Source organism: Thalassophryne amazonica, chromosome 22 (genome assembly GCF_902500255.1).
Source record: "Thalassophryne amazonica chromosome 22, fThaAma1.1, whole genome shotgun sequence".
NCBI classification, from domain to species: domain Eukaryota; kingdom Metazoa; phylum Chordata; class Actinopteri; order Batrachoidiformes; family Batrachoididae; genus Thalassophryne; species Thalassophryne amazonica.
In genome coordinates, this window is record NC_047124.1 from 17,854,001 (window position 1) to 17,872,481 (window position 18,481).

Consider the following 18,481-nt stretch of genomic DNA (forward strand, 5'->3'; position numbering starts at 1 on the left):
AAAACTATTGTAATATGGCAAGATAGGCTGATTTTAACTTTTTTGGTCATCTTCATTAACTCGCGCTTTCAGCTAAGTCACAGGTCGATTTTTCTGGACGCCAATTTGCTTGAGTTAACGGGGTTTACCTGGATTAGCTTGACATGAGCATCTTGTCAGTTTCTTTTACAAACACTAGATCCTGTGGCCAAGAAGGCCACCGTTGCTTGTTTTAAAAAGATAACATATAAGATTACTTAACACGATCACTGCATAAGTATTTCTTCTGCATTTTGAAGATTAGGTGTGTGAATGTCACCAGAAGACAAAGTGAATTTGACAAATATCAGCGTGAGTTTAAAATAAACCGCAACTAAAAAAAGTTCAGTGCAGAATGTTGACAATACTAGAAGCTATTTGGATTTGTCACCTGAGTTCCGTGCTGTCTGCAAGAGAGATGGCGGGTTTCCTCACGGCACTGCTGCACGCCTGACTGTTACTGCACACATGCAACCACAAACAGGCAAAAACAATTACATTAAAAGTCACTGTGTGGACCTGTGCTCGACCGTGACATTCCATCATTGAGTGGTGTTTGTCTTGCGTGGTTTTCTGTCTATTTTTAATCATAATTTTGACATGCAAATACAACAAAAGCACGATAAAGGAACTGTAGGTTTCAGACAGTCGGCCTGTTTGAAATTTCTGATGTTTTCGCCATAATAACGGAAAAAAATATCACATGCCCTGCCAGACTGTCTTGCTCACACCGCTCTGCAGTGCGGCACGGTGACAGACAGACTGTCCCTTGATATAGTCATACCACACACACAAAAAGTGAGTAATACAGTAGAGGCATCAAATCGGGCACAAATGATTTTGTCCTCAATATTCGTGGATTTCAGTCACACTTTATAATAGAGCTGTAGCAAAAAAAAAAAAAAAAAAAGATACAGCGGAGAAACATTTTTTCCGTAATACTGGATCAATTTTTCTGCCACTCATAATGATAATTATATGGATTTAAAAAGTCCTTAAATTGCAACATCTTTAAGATAAGATCAACTTTTTTTAATCGCGAAGGAAATTATTTTTGCCAGAGTATCGAAACAGTATTCAATGGTGTTTTTTGTTTTGTTTTTTACAAGGGAGGTGTTGTCCAGGATGCTGAGCAGTTTCCTCAACATCCTCCACCACAGACTCCAGCTCAAACCCCAGGACAGGGCCAGCTCTCCTGATGAACTTGTATTCAGTGTGTTCTGTGACACTCTGCAAAATGCAACTTTATTAAATTGGAATGGAAATTTAAAATGAAAAAAAAAGAAAAAAAAAAGTCTGTCCACTGATTTATCTGTATATAATGTGATATAAAAAAAATATTACATTACCCACGTGGCAAACAACATAAGTTGTATTCTCAAATCTTTTACATATGCAGTAAATTTTCCAACGCATCACAACACAATCTTGCTGCGTATCGACACACGCATTGTATCACGACCTAAGTATTGAGATACATATTGTATTGCGAGGTCCTTACAATATCCTTAACAAGCTTCTGTGTCTGTCGAGGTGGAGGGTTTTGGGAGTCACTGATCTCCAAATATCAAAAGGACTCGACTTTATCAGGGATTTGCACCTATGAGCCTTTTGTAACAGGACATTCTTGCCAAACATCAGGCCACAAAACCACACTAAGCATGAAGCCCGCAAGGTACAATGTGTTGCTCTCGTATGCCTGCATACGAGAGCAACAATAATATTTTTACACCACGCTGCAAACGGCCTTGCTACTTTATCACTCCAGACTCTCCGTCAATTAGGAGCCGAGTAAAAATAACTATGAAGTGGCGCTGCGAGTGACTGAAGGCGTCGCCCTCTATCAGTCCACAACTTTGTGGCTGCACTTGATCTTGTGTTTTTCTCATATTAATGTAAATAAAAAAGTGCAGTTTTCCGCAGCGCGGCTCTGGATTAAACTCACTCTATTTCCATGCTGAGCAGCTCCAGTAGCGCTGTGAAGATGCCCATGTCGTAGAGCAGGAAAATGTTGTGTCTGGACCAGCGGAGGACATCCACCTCTGTGTCACAGTCGTCAAACACACCTGAGGAAAAAAAAACTGCTAAATAAAAACTATTTGCTGCTCCAAGTTTTTAAGGTACTTAAGAGCATGTTCATCAAGTGAACATGGGTCACCATGTTTCTTGACATCAAGATGAAAAACTCTCCATTTTAGAGACACAACCCATTTATGTGCCTGTGACTTTAAACAGAAAGAACCTGGGGCAGCCACGCACCCTGAGCCAGATAGAGGATGGCTCTGGCCACTTTTAGCCTCTTGTCCCTGTCTGTGACCTCCAGCGCGTCCAGCAGCCTCATCACGTAAGCCCTCTGCTGCTCCACCGTCAGCTCTATCCACCTCCTCCCTCGAGCTGCGGCGGGAAAGACACAACAACAGCGTTCAAGGTTAGTACACTGCCTCTGCCGTATCGGAGTATTTAAACCCCTGGTTGTTGTTTTAAAGTCAAGATTGTGAACATGCGCAATTGTACTCTTTACATCTGTTCAGAATCACAATTTTACTTATAAAGTGTTTCTCAATCGACTATTTCAAAGTGCTTTACAACAAAAGGTGATCAGCAATTAAAATGCACAATATTTTAATTGTGACTGGATGTCAAAGCAATTAAACACACACATTATGTGGGCGGTGGGTGCTTTTTTTTTTTTTAAGCACTGCCGGTTGGATTTCTTAAAAACAGAAACGAAAGCACAGATTTGGTTTAAGAGCCTATGAAGGTCTCAAGTCGCTGTGCAACACACGCTGCGCACGTTTCACCATTTGGATGAGAGTTTCATCCTCTTATCAGTCACCTCCTCTCCCGCTGTGTGGTTTTGAATAAACAAGCTTCTCCAGCCGCCGCTTTGCACTGTGGTCTTTTTGTCAGTGTGCGATCAGTGAGCTCGATTGTTGTGTGTGAGACTGTTTTCCTGTTTGGTTTGTGCTGTGTGTGTGTGTCCAGGGCCACCGAGCGCATCATTAATGTTGCTGTCATCCACCAATCACGGTCACAGCATCCTCCTGCCATCATCACAACACGCATCATTTAAACCGCTGGCTGGGAATGTGCTGAAATTAGACTTTTTTTTTTTTACAGTCGGGAGTTGTACGCCGTTTTGATGATCACTCTGGAATAATGTTTGTTACTGTCTACTTAATCAAATGACAGACTGATAGTGCACGTATATGCACACATGCTCGTGCACAGGCTTGGAATCTCAGCAGACCAACTACACAGTAGGTATAGTATGAGTCAGTAAGAGGCCCCCCAGCTCTAATCAGAGTAATATGACAATCAGTTTGTGGAGAAAAATGCGTGAAAATAGGAACTAAATGTCCAGCTTCACATATTCCCAAAATCCAACAATACTCGGCAGGTTTCCGACAAACGCGCTCACCGATTTTAATTTGGTTAAATTAAGTAAATCTAGTTTTCATTCAGGTCAGACGAGTCTAAAATCTAGTTGCCTCTACCAAGGCTGCTGTGCGTTTGTTGCAGTCTGTCTATGTGACATTCAGCAGGATATCGCAATAAGGACAACAAGAAATTTCTACGAAACCTAGCGGTGAGTTTGTATATGTTCTGTCTGGAACTTGTAAGTAATGCATGTGACAGTCAAACCAGATATAAGACCCTTAGTAAATTAGTACAATATGTAACTTATATAAATTGGGAACTTAAAACAACAATATATGACCATAATTCCACATACAGAATCCTTAGTAGATATGTGTAATATCAAACTGAGACTTATAAGAACAACACATGTCAAACATAAAGATTTATTACTGGAATTGATGTAACTTCTTTTAAGATTTTTCTATTTCTTTTCCATATGGGTGGCCTTGCATCAAAGGAAGAGTTTAATAATTTATGGTGCAAATCCAGATCAAGCGGTAGATCTTCCCTTTGATCTTAAACACTAGATGAGTCCTGCTTTTTGAACTTTGATCCTGAATCCTGTGATCTTAAACACGGTGTGAATTCCGCTTTTTTATCTTTGATCCTTACTCCTTTGATCTTAAACACGGGGCAAATCATGCTTTTTGATCTTTGAGCCCGATTCCTTTTCTTCTGATCCTGCCTGTTTTTGGATACTACCTAAAGGCAGCCAACTAAACAACAATAACCGAGAGCAAAGAACTGAGGGGACTGAGCAACTACTACTGCTCAACGTTGAGAATAACCAACTTATTATGTAACCGTTACTGAAAAACATAGAAGAAAAAGTAACTGCGTAACCTGCTTCAACTATCAAAGTAACTAATTGAGCAAAGAAACTGGAATAAATATAGTACATCGCAACTTGAGACTAACAGCAGCCCTGCAACAGTACCTGTAAAGGTAATGGAGAACTGTGACTCACTAACTAACTGTACTTAGCCACTAAACAGTAACTACATTTTGTCATGTCGGTTTGCTCTTGATTGACTGAGCCCACCTGAATGAGCAAATCATTTTGCGGCAGAGCAGGGTGTGAGAGAGAGTTCCCAACAGGATTAGGAACTGCTACACAAGATTACTGACTGGTAAATAACTGGGGTTAGCATGTTTTAATATTCTAAGTAGCCTTGAATGGGGGGGGGGGGGGGGGGGGGTCATGTCCACCCTGTCTGCCCCAGGATTTCAGCCTATGGCAATCAAATACAAAAGGGACATTCTACCTGACACAAAACATAAATAAATGTATTCATCAATTTAAATGATAATAATAGCAATAATAATACTACAAAAAATAAATTACACATACAGTACCATGGCTCCTGAAGTCCTCCTCAAAATAGTCTCTGTTCAGTGCAAACTCAGGCTCCTCTGTGTAACTGTAGATCTCTGTGGGTACAGAATAAAATAGATGTAATTTTCTTCTGGCAGTTTGAACAGTTTGATGACGTGAGCGGCTCTCATACACAGTGTGGGATGTTGTCCTCCTGTTCTGAGATCAGTTGTCAAATCCACTGTTGCAGTGACTGTCTCAATGTGTGTGTGTGCGCACGCGCGAGCGCGAGAGAAAGAACACCAAAGCTGCTGCCATCTGTCAGCAGAACAATTATCTTTTCTACTTTCATGTTCCTGTTTGCAAAAATCTGCTGCTTCTGAGAAGAGACAGTGTCGCACAATACAGAGGTATTTACAGTAAATTATAATATACAGTGCATCCAGAAAGTAATCAAAGCACTTCACTTTTTCCACATTTTGTTATGTTGGAGCGTTATTCCAAAATGGATAAAATTAATTTTTTGTCCTCGAAATTCTACACACAATACCCCATAATGACAATGGGAAAACATTTTTTATTTTTGCAAATTTATAAAAAAAAAAAAAAAAAAAAAAAACAACCTAAAGGAATCACACGTACATAAGTATTCACAGCCTTTGCCATGAAGTTTAAAATTGACTCATGTGCATCCTGTTTCCACTGATCATCCTTGAGACGTTTCTACAGCTTAATTGTTGACAGTGCATGTCAGAGCACAAACAAAACATGAAGTTAAAGGAATTGTCTGTAGACCACTGAGACAGGATTGTCTTCAGGCACAAATCTGGGGAAGGGTGCAGAAACATTTCTGCTGCTTTGAAGGTCCCAATGAGCACAGTGGACTCCATCATCTATAAATGGAAGTTCGGATCCACCGGGACTCTTCCTAGAGGTGGCCACCTGTCTAAACTGAGCAATCATGGGAGAAGAGCCTTTGGGGGGGGATTAATTTACTCCATTTTGGAATAAGGCTGCAGTATAACAAAACGTGCAAAAAAGTGAAGTGAACCACTGAATACTAACCGGATGCACTGTATTCTGCAAGTTGAGAAACTGATATTACCTGAAAGCTCAGCAGTCAGGCCGTCCGTGTCTCCGTACTCAAACTCCAGGTTCGGCAATTCCAGAGAGCTCTGTAAACATGTACAAAAATGCTGACACCACAGAAAATAACATACGCTACAGCACGACAATAAATTCTGCACTCAGCTGATCACAGATGTCCGACACCCACATGCAAATGTTCAAACATAGGCTCTTTACTTTGTTTTCACAGCACTACTCCACTGGTAGTCCCACGCATGAACGGCAGCCACACACAGTCTTCGGGTTTGTTGGCAGTTTTATAACCAGCTCATCGTGTTCATCATTTGCTCTTTCAGGGCTGGATCGCAGATCACTGCGATCCTAAACTCTTACAGGAACTCCCTATGGGTGAATGTCATATGGATGATAATTTAAAGGGTGACTCCCCTCAAAACTCTATAACACACCCTAAAGGTGCATGAATGTCCAAAATATTAGGCAACAGACACTGGATAAGAGAAAGGCTTTTATCTTTCTGGCAATGATTTTTCCTATGAGCTGCGTTCACATTACAGATTAAAGTGACTTGAATGCAGTTTTTAACTGATCAGTTTACAATCATATTTAATGACGCGTATCTAATCTGAGTGTCCTCACAGCAGTCATGCTGACAGATGAATCAAATCTGAATGAAATTAATGACATATATAAGTGAAGTAATGAATTACAGGAAAAAAAAACTGATCTGATTGTTCTGAAAGCTTGTCGCAGCAGTAACATGATGAGAGATCAGATTTAAATCAGACCTAGATCTAAACTGAAAATCGCTTCAGCTGATAATCAATCAATCAATTTTATTTATATAGCGCCAAATCACAACAAACAGTTGCCCCAAGGCGCTTTATATTGTAATGCAAGGCCATACAATAATTACGTAAAACCCCAACGGTCAAAACGACCCCCTGTGAGCAAGCACTTGGCTACAGTGGGAAGGAAAAACTCCCTTTTAACAGGAAGAAACCTCCAGCAGAACCAGGCTCAGGGAGGGGCAGTCTTCTGCTGGGACTGGTTGGGGCTGAGGGAGAGAACCAGGAAAAAGACATGCTGTGGAAGGCAGCAGAGATCAATCACTAATGATTAAATGCAGAGTGGTGCATACAGAGCAAAAAGAGAAAGAAACACTCAGTGCATCATGGGAATCCCCCAGCAGTCTACGTCTATAGCAGCATAACTAAGGGATGGTTCAGGGTCACCTGATCCAGCCCTAACTATAAGCTTTATCAAAAAGGAAAGTTTTAAGCCTAATCTTAAAAGTAGAGAGGGTGTCTGTCTCCCTGATCCGAATTGGGAGCTGGTTCCAAAGGAGAGGAGCCTGAAAGCTGAAGGCTCTGCCTCCCATTCTACTCTTACAAACCCTAGGAACTACAAGTAAGCCTGCAGTCTGAGAGCGAAGCGCTCTATTGGGGTGATATGGTACTACGAGGTCCCTAAGATAAGATGGGACCTGATTATTCAAAACCTTATAAGTAAGAAGAAGAATTTTAAATTCTATTCTAGAATTAACAGGAAGCCAATAAAGAGAGGCCAATATGGGTGAGATATGCTCTCTCCTTCTAGTCCCCGTTAGTACTCTAGCTGCAGCATTTTGAATTAACTGAAGGCTTTTCAGGGAACTTTTAGGACAACCTGATAATAATGAATTACAATAGTCCAGCCTAGAGGAAATAAATGCATGAATTAGTTTTTCAGCATCACTCTGAGACAAGACCTTTCTAATTTTAGAGATATTGCGTAAATGCAAAAAAGCAGTCCTGCATATTTGTTTAATATGCGCTTTGAATGACATATCCTGATCAAAAATGACTCCAAGATTTCTCACAGTATTACTAGACCAGAGTAAGGATCTGGTTAGACACCATGTTTCTAAGATTTGTGGGGCCAAGTACAATAACTTCAGTTTTATCTGAGTTTAAAAGCAGGAAATTAGAGGTCATCCATGTCTTTATGTCTGTAAGACAATTCTGCAGTTTAGCTAATTGGTGTGTGTCCTCTGGCTTCATGGATAGATAAAGCTGGGTATCATCTGCGTAACAATGAAAATTTAAGCAATGCCGTCTAATAATACTGCCTAAGGGAAGCATGTATAAAGTGAATAAAATTGGTCCTAGCACAGAACCTTGTGGAACTCCATAATTAACCTTAGTCTGTGAAGAAGATTCCCCATTTACATGAACAAATTGTAATCTATTAGATAAATATGATTCAAACCACCGCAGTGCAGTGCCTTTAATACCTATGGCATGCTCTAATCTCTGTAATAAAATAATGTGAACATGGCACAATTTCTCATTGCAGCTGTAAACCGGCACATGCACAGATCCATCAGCTGCACGATTCTTTACTTTTCGGGTGGGGGAGTATGAACGGCTGACGTTTGCCCAGAGGGATAATTAAAGATTAATTAGCTGCTAACGAGAATTCAGAAGCATTCCTGGGAGGCGCTGCATTTGTTTAACCCTGAGAAAACTCTCCGGAGTCATGATTGTAAATAAGGACGTGTGTGTTTATCAGTGATCCTGGTTCTGCAACTGTGTGCACGTCATGTGACCGTCCTCTAAAAACAGGCCAGCCGCAGCTCAGCTGTGTGACCCAGTGAATGAAAACCACAAATGTGTCAAAGTTACCTACAATGCTTTTGCTTTAACATTCACAACAGCAGTCAAAGTTCTGCTCTCCAGGAGTGAGTGGGTGAATATTGTTACTGCTCGTTGCCATGGTAACATGCCAGTCTGCAATAAAAGCAGCTTTATAAAAACTTGCCATTTGCAAATAATGATACCAAAATTAAGAAATAAGCACATGTAATTCCATAATGTGACCTCCTTCTTCTTCTTCTGTGATTAAATGGGCTCTGGGCTGAGAGCATCCTCAAACTCAAGCTCTCACACTTTCCAAATCCATCCGAGATCTCTTCTTAATCCCTGTGGGCATCACTCCAGCTGTCTCCCTCCTCTCCACCCTCTCTGCCACCAGCTGATAAAGCATCCTTGCTCCCAACTGGCACGGCGACTGTGTGCATGCATGCACGCTGCAAAACATCTGCGTGCAAAAACGTTAAAGCGCGCTACGTCCTCCACAACACGGAAGACACGCCACCGTTCTGTAACCAACATGCATGACAGATCGTCCATGTGAACCACCAGAGCACGTGAAAAGGAAGCCAGGTGGCGCTCAGAGGTCACTTCTGAACGATGGGTCATCTGCTGCTGGCGTGTGGTGCACCCATATGCACCCTGGTCCCAGAATCCGGCTGCTGCAGCAGGAACACACTCCAGTTCCTTCAAAAACACACACATGCTCGACTATGGCATTATGGACTGGATTGTGGCCAAGATGGCTGCTTTGACTGCTCGCTGCCACTGCTTTAAACCCATCATTTTCTGTTTTTTAATAAGGGCTATGATATTAAAAGAGACGTCACGTGGTGCATGTGATGTTTCAGAGACAATATCTGTTAGTTTATCAGGGCACTCAGAGTCCATACCTCCTCCAAGATCCAAGTCTTCCATCTGTGATGACGGTTTCCTTTTATTTACTAGTTTTTTCATTTTGGGAGGATTATTACTTTGATGTCTTTCACATTCACAGATTGCTGACCTTTGATCTTGATCCCTTAACTTTTACCCTCATTGTTACCTTTAATGCCGGTCGAGATCTTTGAACCCCATCCCATAGCTTTGATCCCGATTGCTGATCTTCAATCCTGATCACTTAACAGTGATCTTGATGGTGACCTTTGATTCTTACTGCTAGTGAGGATACCTGATGACTTACATGTGATCCTTAATGTGACCTCTGATCCTGATTGCTGTTCACTAAACCTGATCACTCATCTTTGATCCTTATTGTGGCCTTTGGTCACAATTGCCAGTCTGTGAACCTACTCATTTAACTTTGAGCCTTACTGTGACCTTTGAGCTTGATTGCGGGTCACTGAACCTGATCAATTAACTCTGATCTTTATTGTGACTATTGGTCCCGATTTCTGAGCTTTGAACCTGATCATATTACTTTGATCCTTAGTGTGGCCTTTGATCATGATTGCTGATCACTGAACCAGATCAATTAACTTTGATCTTTCTTGTGGCTACTGATCCAGACTGGCGAGCTTTGAACCTGATCACTTCACTGTGGTCTTTATTGTTTAAACTTTATCATTTTACTTTGATTCTTTTCTTAGCCTGTAATCAGTCTCTTTGAGCTTTATTGCAGAAATTAGATCATGATTGTTGTGACCTTGTAATCTTGTGTGTTACTCAGTCACAGAAATGTTATTGATGTCAGTCACTTCTAGTTAACAAAGTTTTCAGTAACTTTGGTGACAAATAAAAACAAAAATATTACCTCCCAAATAGACAGAAATGTATGTCCATGATGTGAATATCATGTACTGATTATTCAAGCCACAGAAAAATAATAATGTAAGACTGCGATGATTATTTATTTATCCAAATACAAATACTGATATTTTCCTGGTCACAAACAAGATATTTTATTCATTTTCAAAGCTTGCATCATTATATAGTCAATTCATTCGACTTCTCCCTTTTCTCAGGGATGTCACACCAGATCCAATACAGATGCGAGTTTTGATTTGGCAAAAAATTTTATGCCGGATGACATAACTCCATATTACATTGGTACAGGCGGTAACCTCCTCTTTTTGAAGTGAAATATTTTGGCCTACTTATCTACTTAGCCTGTGAAAAATTCAAATTAATATTTTTAAAAACCATTTAGGACATTTTTTAGAATAAACAGTCTATTGTTATATCAATTACAGTTAGGGTACAAATACTGACTAACCCTGCCAGTAAATGATTCCAGTATATTATTTATTTTTTAAGCTATAGGGTCTTTCAAATTTCACAAAACTGAGAAAATTTAGTTTTTACTGAAATCCAAGCCATATAATGTATGATTATTTTTGTAACAAGTTGCCAAATTACAGCTCATTTTAATGAGTGGACATATTTATCAGGGGGAAAATTCCATAGTGAATATTTTCTTTTCCTTCATTGCCATCATGCAGACTAACTACAGGAGGAAGCGTGTGTGCGCAATCGTAAGGTTTTGAGATTACCTGTGACCAATTATGTTAACATCCACATGATTTCTTGTAAATTACTTCCAGATGTCCCAAATGTTGGTCACAGCACTTGATCCCTTGAATTTCTCCCCCTCAGGGGTTAAAATTCTACATAGTTTCCAGACAGCATGAATTTTGATCATATTGGCAACATTATATTATGAATCCCTTTATCTAAATGCTAAGGAATAAAATTCTAATGGTGCCAAAGAAAATTATCTTTATCACTTAAATCTTAAAAAAAAAAAAAAGTTTTCACTCATGAAATTGTCAAAATAGTTGACAAATTTCTGTTCTGCGTGATTTATTCATCAATAATTCAGACGAGTGGATTCCTAAACTGCTTGAAATAGAAACAAAAAATTTAAATTGGACTTTTTTTTCCCTAACGCATGTAATTAAATCTCATTTGTGACGTCACACAGCGGTGTAAGAAGCAGAATTTTGGCGTGTGTGCGTGAGCGCGCGAGTGCTCCTGGCAGGAGCAGCAGGCACATTTCCTCCTCTGTTGGATTACTGCTGAGTTATTTTTAGGAGCCGACTGTCAAAATAACACGTCGGTGTGTCTGCATGTTTGTGACCGGTGCAGCTTCTCCCAGCGCGAGGACGACATTCGGCTTTTCCACCAAAAAGCTCCCAGCAGCACCGCCTCCACCTCCGCTAAAGCCTGGTCACTGACAACATATGTGATAAAGTGGTTAAAAAAAAAACAACTGCCCCTAAACGCCTCTCTGGTTTACCTCTGACTCCTTCTGCTGGTCCTTGAACACATCTTTGCCTTTAGGCCGCTGTCTGTCGCCGTTGTCGTTCCCGCTGCTGACGGCAGGTGCCTCTATCTCCTCCGCCTGCATCGTCCTCCGCCGCTCCGCTCACTCCCTCCTTCGAGGGAAGCGCATTCCGGTCCGGTGCGTGGCTGACACTGTTCCACGCCAGGAGGAAAACCGACTATGTCCAAGTTGAGGATTCTCCTCCTCCTCCGCTGAGGGTGTGTTTGATTCGCTGGAGCAGCGCGTCACGAGGAGGCGGTGCTAGAGCGCGAGCGCGGTGTCTATATGGAAGTACGGCAGTAGTTTAAAAAAAACATATGGTGTATGGTTAAAACACAAGCTTTACTAGGAGAAGAGTTCGTGTTTTAACGTTAAACATCGACGGTTTAAGATAGCAGGCTACGGCTACGTCAGGTTTGAAGTATTTTATCCAAGGGCGTGGACAGGTGGAGTTATGACTGCTGCATCACCCCCCCCCCCCCATTAAAGTTATGCTGCATTCCTGGAAACTGGGAATTGTGACTTCCCCACTGAGAAAACAGAGCGGCCAAGCAGTCAGTGCACTTACTTCAAAAAGAGAAGATTCTTGGCCCATTCGCTCTTTTCAGGTTTCAAATCCCGCGAAACCTCAGAGAGGTCGCCGCGCTGCGCGATCTCAGTAACATTGAGAACTGCATTGAGACGCTCTGATCACGCTGCACTTTAACCGCTGCACATGGACAACAGCATTAACATCGCAACAAACTATTTTTATATTGTGCCTAAAACTCTCATGAATATATTCTCTGGGTTTATAGATGTTATTGTGTTTGTTTTATGTAAACATGCCAGAATCACAGGCTGTCTCTCCGCTATTTTCAATGGGAGCTGCTGTGAGCTACATTTGCTTCCTGATCATGTCGTTCTGGGGGAAAGTGAAGTTTGCTCTTTAACATTTTGATTGTCTTTTACAACACTGTTTGTCCTCTTTGTTCCAGACTAATATATATAATATGTCTGAAATTCAGTTTGCGTCCACGCAGATTAAACGTAACAGACACGGATTATTTGTTATAATTGTTTTAGCAAGTTTTCAGGGTATCATGCATGTAGTCTCTTATTAACGTGATGAAAAACATAAAAAAAATTTACATTTTTGTAGTATAATATTCATTTACAATTGTCATGTGGATTCTCCATGTTTTGACAGCAGCGACTCTCTGGCGCACAAGGGATTATGGGATACATGAAAACCCCAAATTTTCTGTGGAATGGGGCATAAAACCTGTGCCAAATGAACATTCTGATCAAAAAGGGGAGAAGCCCAAAAATGTGAACCTTGCTTGTGTGACACCCCTGACGCAATGATAAAGTAGGAGCACCCAGTGATCAGATTTAAGTATTCAACTGTCTCTTCACAACTGAAAAACATGAGTGGATTGTAGTATCGAGAGTCAAGTCCTTCTTTTCTAACCTACCTGACTAAAAATATGGTCAGAATCCATTCACATTTATTCTCAAGGTCGGTGCTCCGTCACTTCAAAAAGGCGAGAATTTGTGGCCGCTCGGTGAAAACATGCTTGGTCTGTATGTTGTTCGATTGAAATCAGCCATTTTTTAATGTTCGAGAGACCATCAGAAGCAAGTTCTAACTTGCTTCTAATGGTCTATGAGCCAAGCAGGTTTTCAGTACCACTTAAGGGGAATAAACAACACTTAGAATCCAGCCTCAGTGTATCATGGCCTACACAAAAATGTATGATAGCCATCCCCAGGGTGGTAGCTGTAGCCAGGTAGGGGTCAGTGAATAATTACACAGAGTTCAAACTTTAAAAATGCTCCAATCATGTTGAAAACTGTATCACATTACTTGTCTGATCATAACGATTCCAAAAAGGTATAGTTTGGACTATCTGTGATGGAATGTTCTGGAGTTATGGGGTAAAAACAGCAAAAATGGTGACCAAGTTCAGTTTCAGTTCGTACAGGGGTCAAAAGTTAAAGTTGCTCCAATTTCAGTACAAAATGATCCAAATTATTGGTTGAAATAAAAGGATTAATAAATGGAATAGTTTTGACTGTGGTGAATGTTTGGTCTCCAAGGTAAAAGTCAAACAAGGTCAACATCTATTGGATTCTATGACATGTGACATATATTGCCATGTAACATGATAACTAAGCGTGACAGATGGAGCAAACTATTCCTTATTAGAACCCTATTAACCCAAACAATAATTTGCATCATTTTATTTACTGAATTTTAGCAACTTTAACTTTTGACCCCTATACAAACTGAAATTGACCTTTGTCAGGGTTTTGCTGTTTTTACCCCATAACTCCAGACAATTCCATCACAGATAGTCCAAACTATACCTTTTTGGAATTGTTATGACCAGACAAGTAATGTGATATAGTTTTCAGCATGACTGGAGCACTTTTAGAGTTTGACCTCTGTGTAATTATTCACTGACCCCTACCTGGCTACAGCTACCACTATGGGATGGTTATCATACATTTTTGCGTAGGCCATGATACACTGAGGCTGGATTCAAAGTGTTGTTTATTCCCCTTAAGTGGTACCGATTTGGTCAAAATTGATGATTGGCTCATGGACTATAATGGCCAGTTGACAGCTATTGCCTGGAACGATACTGACTCCTTTGAAAAGTGACCAGATTACATGTATATGTATTGAGTTCGATGAGGTTTTCACCGAGAAAGCCCACCCCCTCGAGGTTCAATGCCTGGATGGCCGACCTTGAGAATTGATTGTGAAACGGAGACAGAGGCACAAATCGAATGTTTATAAATTTTTGTTGCATAACAACCGTCAGTTTCTGCAGTGTTCTCCAATGGTCACAATAAGAAGACAGGTCACAGGTCAAGCATAGCATGCTGACAAAACGTAAAACAAAATAAATCATTCCTACTGTACATTCCAGACTGACATGAGATGGTAATACACCCTCAAACAGAGTGTGAAAATGTAAGGCACTTTGGGAAAAGGTTCTTAACTAATATTAGTTAGCTAACATTAGGTACAGCAAATGGTAGCTTTAGCTAGCCAACATTAAACTGTAACTAATATTAGTTAGCTAACATTAGGTACAGCAAATGGTAGCTTTAGCTAGCCAACATTAAACTGTAACTAATATTAGTTAGCTAACATTAGTTACAGCAAATGGTAGCTTTAGCTAGCCAACATTAAACTGTAACTATTAGTTAGCTAACATTAGGTATAGCAAATGGTAGCTTTAGCTACCCAACATTAAACTGTAACTTGAGCACCTTGAGGCAACTTTGTTTTGATTTGGCACTATATATAACTAAAAAAAAAAAACCTTAAAGCAAAAGTTAGGAACTAGCTAACGTCAATATTCTATTTCAGAAATACAATACTGGAAGTAAGAAAGTATTCAAAAAGCGAGATAGCTACTTATGCTAACACACTTGACCATAGATTTAAATGAGCCACAGCAATAACTGGCGTGAAGCAGTTACAAAGCGCCTAAATTAAGGCACAGAAATGGTATGACCCATTTTAGGGGCATCTAAAATCCTATCGCAAGATTCTTCCTGTATTAATATGTGAATTATATTGTAATATTTACAATTACAGGTAAGACTGATCTCTATAATACACTAAGCAAGAGGTTTGTCATCGCTGGCCCACAGCAGCCTATACTCAAATGGAGCACCATCTCCACCTGGTGGACATGTACCATTAATGCAATTACAATAGAGTTTCGCCAACAGCTCTAGTATGTTTTTAACCCCCAAACTGATGTTTTTGCCTCTTTTGGGGGTCCAAGTCTTAATTCGTGGGTGAGAATCTGCCACACCGTTTCGTCTAAAATTCTATTATCTTAATTTGAAACTGATTATGAATCTGGCATTGAGGTGTAATAAACATTGCTGTTTTGCATATGCAGGAAGTGAGGAAATATTTTAAGCAGAATATTAACCCAGGAAAGTAGAAATTTGAACATGTTCAAGTTTTTCTCGAGCAGCCAGACTCCAAATACTCACCTTAAAGCTACAGTGTGTAGAATGTAGTGCCATCTAGTGGTGAGGTTGCAGATTGCATGATGGTGTCAGTAGTCATGATTGTTTCTTTACGTTTTTGCTTCTTCGGCAGCAGGATTCATGCTCCCCTCACCTTCTCTTGTGATAAGCAACATGTACAGTCGTCCATAACGGCTCTCTTTCTATCGATCTCAAAAGAAAAATAAATGGATCTATAGATGAACACCTCTTTGATAATCAAGATCAATCTTGTTCATTTAAGCGACTAGATTCTTTGAGCTTCATTGAGTCTCGAACAGGTCTTGTTGAATCAGCTTCCTCTATACAAATTTTTTCAAGCGGCATCTTAGTTGAATGTCTGTGGCTCCCTGCAGCTAGCTTGATGATCTTTATCGCCCCTTGAGTTGCAGTAAGTGAATTCTTCAGGGGTGGACATAGGGGGGTGGCACTGACTGCTGCACACCCCACTGCGAAAAGCATTTTGGATGACGAAAAACATTTGGGATGAAATGACTGGACTGTACATTTGAGTGCTGGCTTGAGCTGTTGTTGGCGTGTGACCACATGGAAAGACAGCAGGAGCCGAACGAGTCCCCTTCGTGATTAAGTATTAATAAATCATCGCTTGAATCAATTAGGACTAATGTCTGAAAAGATTGTTCCAATAAACAAATCATTGCCAAGGCACGGGTGAACTGCAACCACATGGAGAGACATTACTGGTTCTAAGCAGATTTTGTGGAGGAATGTTTGCGCATTCATTCAGTGTCTATACCTGCTTACTCCAATCCAGGTTCACGGCGGGGCTGGAGCCTATCCCAGCACCCTGGTCAACATGCCAGTCTATCACAGAGCCAGAGGAAACTTTAAAAGACAGAAGTCCAGCGTGCCTTAAAAACATCAAAGTTTGCAGCCAAAAATGTCAAAAAACTCAGCTAGAGGTAAAATAAAATGAAAGAAAGACCAGTGGTTGCTCCCATGCAGTCTACTGGTGCAGGCTGTTTGACAACCCTAATTTTTGTAAAAAGGAGGATCGCACACATTGCTTATTACAAGCAAAGTCAAAAGAGGATAAATCCCTGTTGCAAAAGAAGAGAAAATGTGAAGGTTAAGTTGATCGCGGTTGTGACGCCATAATGCAATTTGCAACCTCACCACTAGATGACATTAAAACCTACATACTGTAGCCTTAATAGTGGTCCTCCTCATTGAATTTAATGTATTTTTAAAATAAGCATTGCTGCACAAAAAGGTATCCAACATATTGTTTAAAAAAAAAAATATATGGATGTATGTCCTTAAATCCCCCTACCCCCAATATTGCAATGGTTCAGAATGCTTTAAATCCTTATTTCAAGTAACATGTTTTATTTGCGTTGAAAAGCATAAATGGTCAGAATCAGTGCTGTGTTGCGACACCCGGTGTGTTGCGTGTTCAGCACCAATTTATCCGTGTGATGCCGATTTGTGTGTCAAGAATAAACAAAGACTGATGTCAGAGGCGTCCCTGTGAGAGATGACTGTGACAGGCCACAGCAGCTGCACTTCCCAACAACACAGCCAAATAAAACAGGCTGGAACAACACATTCCAATAACCCTATCCAAGAACAGAGATACAGGCAATGACTGATGAGTCAGCTGTGTTACTGCAAAATATCACTTTCTACTATTCAATACTATGGAGGAAAAACATGTTCATGAAAATTTATGCACAAAAGTCCCCCCAAAAAGTTAATTGACTTTTTTACTATGGAGGGTTTACCCATATGGTCAGCATCAACGTATTAATGGTTGTGTCTCTGCACATACATGGACATAGCATCCATCCATAGCGTCAAGACAATGAAAAATACATTACTGTAAGTCAGTTTGAACAAACATATCATGTATATATGATATACTCATATGTTTAAAAAATACACAAAAACATTTACAATTTTTTACATTTTTATTCATTAAGATTACAGAATTCGTAATTATTGCTCATCTACCACTTGCAATTTTTAAACATTGGGTTTTCTTAGACAACTTAAAACGTTTGAGAATTTTTGCCCGTTTTATACTGTATGAGGATTTACAACAATAAATACAGGAGTTCCTTCCTATACTTTAAAGGCTGTCTTATCTGTATACAGATATATATACATATACGATGCTGGTGTCATCCCTCTCCCACCCATATGGTGGTCATCTTACAGCTGACTTTAAAAAATAAAATAAAAATTTTCTCCACCGAGGCTAGGATCCTGAGGCAGCTGTTACCGAAGCAACCATGGCCTACAACACAATAAGGCTGATACTTACAAACACAGACATTTGGGCACACAGACGGGGATAACTGTCACCTCTTAAAATTGAATTTTTTCTCCTCAATAACAATGAAGGTCTCCTGGGAATTCCGGGATGTGGAGCATACTGCTATTTACAGTAGTGTTCAGAATAATAGTAGTGCTATGTGACTAAAAAGATTAATCCAGGTTTTGAGTATATTTCTTATTGTTACATGGGAAACAAGGTACCAGTAGACTCAGTAGATTCTCACAAATCAAACAAGACCAAGCATTCATGATATGCACACTCTTAAGGCTATGAAATTGGGCTATTAGTAAAAAAAAGTAGAAAAGGGGGTGTTCACAATAATAGTAGTGTGGCATTCAGTCAGTGAGTTTGTCAATTTTGTGGAACAAACAGGTGTGAATCAGGTGTCCTCTATTTAAGGATGAAGCCAGCACCTG

At 40.2% G+C, this 18,481-nt stretch overlaps 1 protein-coding gene across 6 annotated transcripts in view; it reads right to left on the minus strand.

The window, feature by feature from the left end:
- Nucleotides 1-11,903, minus strand: part of strip2 (striatin interacting protein 2) — a 49,953-nt gene extending 38,050 nt beyond the window's left edge. For 3 of the 6 annotated variants that reach the window (XR_004558706.1, XM_034163354.1, XM_034163352.1), the window contains exons 1-6: nucleotides 11,714-11,903; nucleotides 5,862-5,931; nucleotides 4,799-4,872; nucleotides 2,278-2,416; nucleotides 1,964-2,084; nucleotides 410-478 (exon numbers count right to left, since the gene is read on the minus strand). Coding sequence is in view for 5 of the 6 variants with exons in the window: in XM_034163354.1 (XP_034019245.1) it covers nucleotides 410-478; nucleotides 1,964-2,084; nucleotides 2,278-2,416; nucleotides 4,799-4,872; nucleotides 5,862-5,931; nucleotides 11,714-11,824 (584 nt within the window). In the remaining variant the exon portion in view is untranslated. Of the gene's footprint in view, nucleotides 1-409; nucleotides 479-1,963; nucleotides 2,085-2,277; nucleotides 2,417-4,792; nucleotides 4,873-5,861; nucleotides 5,932-11,713 lie in introns of those variants that run through there. The other 3 variants (XM_034163355.1, XM_034163353.1, XM_034163356.1) reach the window with 2 other exon arrangements.
- Nucleotides 11,904-18,481: the final 6,578 nt, after the last annotated feature.